Raw genomic sequence first — 9,323 nt, forward strand, 5'->3', positions numbered from 1 at the left:
GTGGCCTAGAGGCATAAGGAAGATCGATGGGTAGAAGATGGTAATCAGCTGGGTCAGAGGGAAGTCGATACAGGCGGTAGCAGGGGTCGGCGTCGAGTACTGGAGACGGGATTAGGAAGGTAGGGAGGTGTTCGAACATATGGATTGGAGCTCAGGTGGTCTGAATCAGAGCAGTGGGTCGGTGGTACGGATTTCACGCATGAGAGAGGAAGAAGAAGTGAGTGGAGAGGTCAGAAGGAAAGAGGGAAGAAATGGGAGCTTGCTCGTGTGCCGAAACTCGGAAGACACCTAAAGCCTCCCGCTCGCCTTCCCTTTTATCAATCGAACATGATCGTGGGATTCACGGTCTGTAGGAAGAGTGGATCGCGGAACAACGTGCGAAGAGGAGAGGCATTGATGTGCAGTGTTAGTGGTCGGACGTCCGAATTCGATATTTGCGTGATTTCATAGGATTTCAACGTACAAAGAACGTGTGAACGGCATTGAACTACATGCATATAGTGTATTGAGCATATTTTTTTGTATATAGGTCAACAAAGATCTTTACAACTCTTTGAAATTAACAGCATTATCATCTTAAAAAGGTTAAGTTTTACTCTAATTGTTATAGTAAGACCATTATAACTCCTCAAATTTAATTTAATGTTAGTATAATAACATAAATGATATAATGCTTATCATTGTGATGTGTTATAGCTTAATTTTAAAATAATGATTGTCATCTTATAATATGTTACACATGTTGTGATAGTTCTCTAACATGCGACAATTCTTACATTATTATGTTGAATCTACTTTATAAACTATTGTATCATACTTATTATGATAGATCTTTGATATACCATATTTTGTATATTACGTTGTTGTACCTATCTTATAATATGTTATGTTATAATTGTTTGATTGCAATTTATTGTATCAATCATCATTATAGCTACTAATACGTAATTTTTTGTATATGTTGTTGGCAAAAGTTGTTCAAATTCTATTCAAATTGTCACGACCCGGCCCAGTGAGCTCGCATAGGCGAGGCGGAAAAGGAGGTTGGACGGTAAACAAAATTATCAAATCTCTAAATCTATTTCCATAATATTTGAAAGAGCCACTAAAACAATAAAATTAAAAACAAATAAACATAACCTCAAACATATTCATATAATTACCTTTCTTCAGGCGCTCCTCTCCTACAGTAAATATTTTTATCCATTCTACTCATTTTTTATTTAAAGTAATTACACCTGAAAAATATTAACAACTAATATTAAGTTAATGTTTAGTAAGTAAAACATGATTCTAAACTATAATAATCAAGACAAAATGAACAATATGCTAGATGCCACATTTCATTTGAACATAAAATAAAATTATTTTCTAATAACATATCATTTGAACATATGCTTAATCCATAAACTCATATCATTCATATTCATTTTCATTCATCATATTAATATTCGTATCTTTCTCATTTGGTATATATTACAACCGTCACAGGGGTCATCATAGTACCATAAAGGTACTCCTTTATCATTTCATTTTTCATAACATTTACAATTTTAACGTGCATGAGTACAACGTCCCCAGCTAGTACTATAAGGCGGTGAGCTCCATCAATTCAGCATGCACATACAAGCATTCAATAACAATTATATCATCTCATTTCTTCTCATTTCTATAACATATGAAATTTATAATATAATGCCATAAGATGTAACATATGAATTACATGATCAATTATTGGACAGGAGTAATAGAATCATGATCTAAAGTAACCATAAAGATTTCATAAACATGCTTAATCTTTCAAAACATATAACTTGAGAGAAACAAAATATATCACTGAAATAAAGAACCATGAGTATTTACAAAAATTACGAAAATTGATTCTCTTTGCTAGTCCTTCCTTCAAGATCACCACGATTATCACCTATAAGCATTAATTTCTCCTTAAAAATCTATAAATAAATCTAAATTAAAAATTCTTCTTCTCATTTTAAACCCACGATTAAAAAGGCGTTCGAGGCGGACGCCTCGAGGCGGAGGTCGGACGAACTGAGGCTTAAGCCTCAAACGTCCGGGCGAGGCTTACGCCTTTTTCCGCGGAGGCGTACGCCACAATACCTGAGGCGCCGAGGCGCATCGAGGCAGTGCCTCGAAAGGGAGAAAGTTACCTTCAAAGCCAGCAAATAGGAAGGGAAAGTCGTCGAAGGAGCGCAGTCGAACAGCCACAAAGGAGCCAAAGAAGCGACGCGTGTAATCTCTACACCTCCTATGAAGCAACGAAGCCGAACAACAAGGACGAAAAGAGAAGATGAAAGGCAAACCCTAGACGCAGCTAAGTTATTATTGATTAACTTAATTAATATAATTTAAATAGAGCCAGTACCACTCAGTACCGAGCGGTATATGCTCGGTACCGAGGCTTACACCTCGAGGCTTACGCCTCGATTCCCGATTTCGCCTTTTAAAATGTTGTTTTAAACCACTCTAAGTTCTCTCTTTCTCTCACTCTCTCTCTCTAATTTTCATAATTACAAACATATGAATTTAATTTGCCTAATCATTTATCAAAATTATATTTTTGTTATTACACTTGCCAAAATTCCTATACCCTAACCAAAATAATTTAAATTAATTTCTATTTTCGGTTTTAACCTAAAACCCTAAATTTGGAAAACCCATTTTTATTGATATTCTTATTTTTGCATGCTTAAACTTCCCATTCATCAAATTAATATTTTTGGAAAACAAATTTTTGGATTTAAATTAATTAAAAATTAGGAACAATAATATTTCATGAAAACTCCTAATTCCTGTCCTTAAAAACTTCCTTAAGACCAATAGAAATATTATACATTAAGAAATGTTCATAGAAATCAAAAATTTGCAAAACCTTAACTTTTAAATCTCAAAAATAATTTGAGGAAATTTCATTTCTACAATTAAAACATATTCCTTATTCATTTTGTAAAGAAAAACTAGGTTTTTGTCAAACCCTAGAAAATTTCTCTTTCAAAAATCTAAGGTAAAAGAGATAAATTCTTCATTCTAATCATACCTTGACTCTCCCTTTGTCTTCTCTTACGATTTCCAACTTTGGCCGCCGGAAATTGCCCCCAAAAGCTGCCGCCGAAGCCTACCCGAGCGTCCGCCCCCTCTTCCATTCGTGCGCGCTCCTTCGGTTCCGCTCGGTTTGGCCGCTCGATTGAATGAGAGCCCGAAGGTATTCGGTCCCTTTAATTCCCCTTAGTTGGCTAAAAGACTATTTTCCCTCACTTAAACAATCCATGCTTCAATAATGATTAGGGGTAGATTGGGTATATTTTAACTTCAAATTTTTTATCTCCCAAAATAAGCAAAACTAAATATAAGTTATATATATCAAATTTCTTAGAATTTTGCGTTGAAATTTTTCTAAAATTAATTTCGTCAAAATCCGACAACTTTGAAATTTTCACTTAAATCTCGTTGTGACGCATCAAAAAGTGTGCGAGGTCTAAAATGGCATTTTCATGTTTTACACAAATTTTATTATAATCCTATTTGAGCATGGTTTAAGTGTTGTTGAAACCCTGTTCAAATGGGTTTGAACAAAGTTTTGAATTTTCGTAGAATAATGTTCCAACCTTGTATGAATCAAGTCCATCCCAATGGACTTTAAATAAGTAGTTTATAATCAAAAGTGAGGGTATTTTGATTTGAAATAGACTTATGGGCATGTTTCTCTATGAAAATAAATAGTGGGTATATTTCGCTAATTTTCATAGTTATGGGACATATAAAGTCAAATTGAAAGCATTTAGTATTTAAAAATAAAAAATAAAAAAATTGTTTTGTTGTATTTATGTAAATGTGTCGTTAACCCTGTTAAGGTCTTCTACAGTATTAGTTTCAGGCGTTCTAAAGCTATGTGCTAGATAGGAAGTTAACTCATCTGTTCTTTATATATGCAGAATCCTAGAAATGCCCATTGGCAAACATAATCAAGAAAAAATTTGGAAAAAAAATGTTAACAGCCACATAAGTGGTTCAATTTAAATATAAGTAGAATAGGAAGCGAGGCAAGGTATTCTTATGAAAAAAAAGGGGAAGAAAAATACTAAGATACTCCTAATATAATAGAAGAAGCAGCACCTTCGTTGCAGACTAGACATCATAAAAAGGGCAGAAATGTCATCATGGTTAAAAGTAAAGCCATACCTTGGGAAGATTGTTGATACATCTATCTGACAAATCAAGCGAAGTGATGGCTTCCAATGCGTTTGCAGTTTCGGTACTAAAGTTGGGATTATCCATTCCTATAATGCCTTGGCAAAAACCCAATGCCCACTCTGAAGAATTATTAGTGAAGCACGAATTATAAATTTCAAGACTAGAGATGCCTTCACGAATTGCATTTGCAACAAAACTGCCACTAAAGTTGCAATTTTGAAAGTTAGTTAGACTCCATATAAAAATCACTAAAATTTGAGTGTAAAAGAAACCACAAATCAAAAGTGCCTTCAATTACTTCTAAAGCAATTTTTCCTCGAGCTACTCATTATACTGAGAATCAATTACATAATAGGAAAAAGAAACAAAAAACTGTAAAGTATGACATGGATTTAGGATTTTAGGTTTTAGATGTTAAAATGTTTCTTTTTCTTTTCCTTTTTTTATTTTTTCTTCATAACAAGAAATTGCAGATTTACCGTTTAAAGCTTTTCTTAATAAGACAGTCCTAATCAAAAACCAGTGTTTTAAAACGAAAGGCCATAATAATTTCTTAATAGCTGAGATAGATAAAAGAATTTGCTTGAAAATGGCTCCAAAATAAACTACCAGACAAGGAACCAGGAGTGGTCTGCTAAAAGGATGGCATAATATATAAGGTTAGGATGAACAGAATAAAATCCAAATAGCTATGCCCGTAGCCAGCAAAATTACCAATTCTCCAAAACAGGGTTATCATTTAACCATAAAGCTCTTAAGTTTTTGCATTTTGTGACTTCCTGGACAACTGTATCTGCATTTTGAAGCCTGTTTCCCCAAAGGTTAAGAGCAACCAGATTCTACGAGGAAAGAGAACAAAGCATATTAATCCAAAAAATAATACCAAAACAAGGAGACTAGAAGTATAAAGAATTATCATCAGATGCACCACGAGCACAAAGTTAAAAAAATCAAGTCAATAAATGTAACCGTTCCCATTGAAAAGAATGATGTTTAAACTTGATGAATAGCCATAGGAAAACTTAATGTCAGTTGCCTTGAATTTAACTGAACTGTCAGTAAAGTGCACAGGTTCATTCGAAGAGTTTTTTACTTGTTGAAAAGTGCAGGTGGATCAAACATTTCTGTTGGACCAACAAAAATTCAAACATTATCTTCTGCATAAAGTCGCTAGAATATATCTCATCAATAAAATAGCAGATGAAAGTGAAAACTTCTCTAAAAGATGTTTGACAAAAAATTTCATGCCTGAAAAGATGTCAACAATGCTAGATGATGATTCATCAGAGAGAGAGAAGCTAATTACTACTTATGATCCTTGGTCCATTTTGTTTGTGTATTGGGTATTGCTTGTCTGTCATATGCGCATTAAAATCACTACTGATATGTCATCAAAACAATTATCTTGATCATGCACGAATCTCGATGCAAAATCAAGTTGGAAACTTCCAAAATTAAAATTGGGACCATCCGAACTCCGATTTCAGCAAACTTACAGTCAAACTGAATCTCTCGAGTATTCGAACCCAACGACACCAAATCCAACCCAATCCGAGCCCAAATAGGTCCAAATCAAGGGTTAGAAGCGCTGTTGGAAGGTTCAAACCACAATTCGGATTACCAAACGGTTTCCAAACATAACATGCTTATAGTCAAATCGAGCGGCTCGACAAGACGAATCCAACGAGCCCAAGATCACCGAATTCCAACTTCACTAAGACATTCAAATGTCCATCAAACGGTCCATGATCAAGGGATTCAATATCGGCCGTCCATCCAACCACTTCCCCATTTACCCTTGATCTCTCACCTATCTATAAATAGACCCCACATTTCTCTTGAAAGGGGACCCCAAACTAAAGAATTCAAGAGAGAGATCGGAGATCGCTCTTGCCTTCTTGCTCATCCTCGACCACCAACGGACCACCGTCTGACGCCGTTGCTCTGCCGGACCACCACTTGAGGCCCTCACCTTCGCCGGACCAGCACATGAGGCCCTCACCTTCGCCGGACCACCACTTCAGGCCCTCACTCTCTCCGAATCACCACTTGAGGCCCTCACCTTCGATGGACCACCACTTGAGACCCTGAACTCCGCCAAAGTTCCGCCAAGTCACTGCCGAATTACTAATTGACGCCCTAACTTCCAAGTGACGTCAGATATGACATTAGACTTCAACCGTATTATTGATATTTGTAATCTGATCACCCTCAAGGACAAGTCAGCCCACTGTACTCAACTCAAACTCTAGTGAAATCTTTTCAACTGGGCTAGGCCCCGTGGTTTTTCTCCTTTTAAGGATTTTCAACGTAAAAAATCTTGTGTTCTTTGTGTGTAAGCTGGATATCCATGCAACGCTAAGTCGTAGAATTAAAACTCTATCGTCGCGTATATTATAGCCCGCAACAACTATATTATTGAGTAAATGATCAAAATTGTCCCTAGACTTTTTAAGTCCATTTATTTTGGCCCTATTTTTTTCTAAGTACTCAATTTTGCCTCTCAACTCATAAAACTTGAACTAATTTGGTCATACTATTAACTTTTTGTTGTTTCAATGCATAAAAATTAGTAGAAGGAAGCTTTTTTATGTGGGAAATTTGGATTTTTTAGTTTAATCCCATTAATTTAACAGCATTTAATCAAGTATATTCATTTTGTTTTGTTTACAGGTTCACACATGAATGCATTGATCATCAATCGGAGAGTCAATTACTAACTAAAACTATATTACATGGAAGAACACAATTCATTTCGATAAAATGTCCTTTTAAGCTGTTATAAATTTTAATGTAAAGCTTGCTTCAGATAAATCTATAAAAGAAGAGCATAAAATCCCATTACTTAATACCAGCTATAAATTAACCTTAAAGAGTTCAAAATCCCCACATGGAAACCTTGCCTCCACTAATTTTTATATAAATAAATAACAATATTGATAATAGAACCAAATTGGTTCAAATTTCATGACTTAAGGAACTAAATTGAACATCTAAAAAAATATAGAACTAAAACCGGCACACCTCAAAAGCATAGAAATCATTTTGATTATTTACTCTTTTAGTATATGTTGCTTGTAAACTATTTTACCTTGCTCTAATGACACACAACACCAACTATGTCAATTTGTTTTAAACCGGTTCATAGCACTTATATAAAAATGCATTTTCATATTAAGTAGCTCAATTGTTTTCACGTTTATTACAATTGCATAATGAATATGAATTTATTTTTATATGTGCTGCCAGATTCTTTTCCATCTCATTCACTCTTCCCTTTCAGTCAAACAAAAATGCTCAAACAAATTAGATGTAGACAATAAACTATTGAAGGCAGAATATGACTAGGCATCTAGGGGTACAAATGGCCGCAGGTTGTATCAATTTTATCCGAAACTGGTACCTAAACTTCCCTTCAACAAATTATACGCAGGGTTCTATTTCCCTGTTCGAAAAATATACGCCATAATATAACATATAAATGAAACTTCACTAAAGCGAGATGAAAGTTCAAACCAGAGCGTCCAAACCAAGCTTGATTATACAATAATGCAGAGGCAGCACTAACCGGAAATCTAGAAGGCAGGTCGAGAGAGGACAGTATATCATCATTGATTCCGAGCTCCTCTAGCTCTAACCAAGTAGAAGAATGACTACCCCTCTCCATTTCCCTCTCCAGGACTTTCAAAACGTTCTTCATGATTTCGTTCTTTTGATTTTCTCCAAATTCAACCTCTCTTACATCAATAGAATTGGATTCCAAATCCAGATCAACGCACATTAGAGCCGCCATTCTCTCGACCAACCCCGGCACTTCCTTCAGCTGATCTCACCCAAAATCCAAACCAAAAAGAACCAAACAATGTCATAAATACAAAGAAGCCCTTGCTCTCTATAAGCTTCAAGGGAAAAGTAGAGACCTGTTTGAGGGCATCAGATAGGCGGAAGGTCCAGGCATGGTCGATGAGAAAGATATCAGACTCCATTGGGAGAAATTGTGAGGAGAATATGAGGCGGCGTTGGCGCCCTCCCTCGCACTGCTCGATGGTGAAGAAGTTGCCGCCGTCGAATATCTCGAAGGACAGTTTGTGAAAGAGTTGCCGGTGAAGCGCCGGCGGAATGCCGGAGGCAGCGAGTAGGATGGCGTGCACCTTTGCGAAATCATCGAAAGCGGTTATCTTAGAATGATCCGGCATGGCGGCGGCTGGCGGCGAGCGGACTGGGGAAAAACGGCGGGAGTGAGGATACTAGTATAAGACTCTAGTGAAGGAGAAATTATTGCGTGTGGAATCCGATCACAACTATGTGTTCGGTTGCTTACGTGGAAAGGGTTAAACAGTCAATTGACTTGCGTAAACCTCGTAAATTCGATCCGTCTTCCAGCCCGACCCGGGAGATTTAGGTTGGCGCTTCTTTTTTCAAATACGCGTTGAATACCAAAGATATCCGTAGTTCATTTTATGTCAATGTAAGAATTTTCGCACCTTTCTCTTTGCAGGTGAATCCTTTTCCACGTCCATGATGAGAAGAAGAGATTGCTGGAAGAATTCAGCGAGAGTTTTTTGCTGGAAGCTCGGGAGTAATGGAGCGAATGGCCGAAATGTCGAATTTGGAAAATGTTAAAATTTTCCGCCTTTTTCATTGTATATACTGGGCGGGCCTACAAACTAGTCGGGCCTTAACTTTCCACGTAAGCACGCCACGCGTTTTATTTTTATTGACTACTGTTACAGACCGAACACATCGTTGTGATCGGATTCCACACGCAATAATTTCTCCTAGTGAAGCTGCATAACACACAGCTTACCGTGTTGGTTGAGAGAGCTACCAACGAGCTTTTAGGTTTTACTGTGTATGAGATGTGTAAGGTGTCGATATGTGAAAAGATCCCAAACTGTGGCTCGATCTGAAAATTTTATGTTCGGGTTAGGACTTTCAACCTATTTCAAAAATTGAATTAGGTTTTGAGTTGACCTGGAAATGACACATCTGCCAGTGTAGCTTGTCCTGTTGCCTTGCATATCACGTCGCATCTACCCACGATCTCGCTGCCACTATCTGTCTGTCATGCATCGCCACTACCTGCGATGCGATTGCCTCGTCACATCGCCTGC

At 36.7% G+C, this 9,323-nt stretch overlaps 1 protein-coding gene across 1 annotated transcript in view; it reads right to left on the reverse strand.

Moving 5' to 3' along the window:
- LOC110111403 (tubulin--tyrosine ligase-like protein 12) overlaps window positions 1-8,496 on the reverse strand; it is a 31,735-nt gene extending 23,239 nt beyond the window's left edge. The window contains exons 1-4 of the mRNA XM_020843261.2: window positions 8,130-8,496; window positions 7,778-8,032; window positions 4,924-5,048; window positions 4,198-4,411 (exon numbers count right to left, since the gene is read on the reverse strand). Of these exons, the coding sequence (XP_020698920.1) occupies window positions 4,198-4,411; window positions 4,924-5,048; window positions 7,778-8,032; window positions 8,130-8,405 (870 nt within the window). The 5' untranslated portion in view covers window positions 8,406-8,496. The remainder of the gene's footprint in view (window positions 1-4,197; window positions 4,412-4,923; window positions 5,049-7,777; window positions 8,033-8,129) is intronic.
- Window positions 8,497-9,323: the final 827 nt, after the last annotated feature.

The sequence above is a fragment of the Dendrobium catenatum genome, unplaced genomic scaffold, assembly GCF_001605985.2.
Source record: "Dendrobium catenatum unplaced genomic scaffold, ASM160598v2 fragScaff_scaffold_134, whole genome shotgun sequence".
Classification (NCBI taxonomy): domain Eukaryota; kingdom Viridiplantae; phylum Streptophyta; class Magnoliopsida; order Asparagales; family Orchidaceae; genus Dendrobium; species Dendrobium catenatum.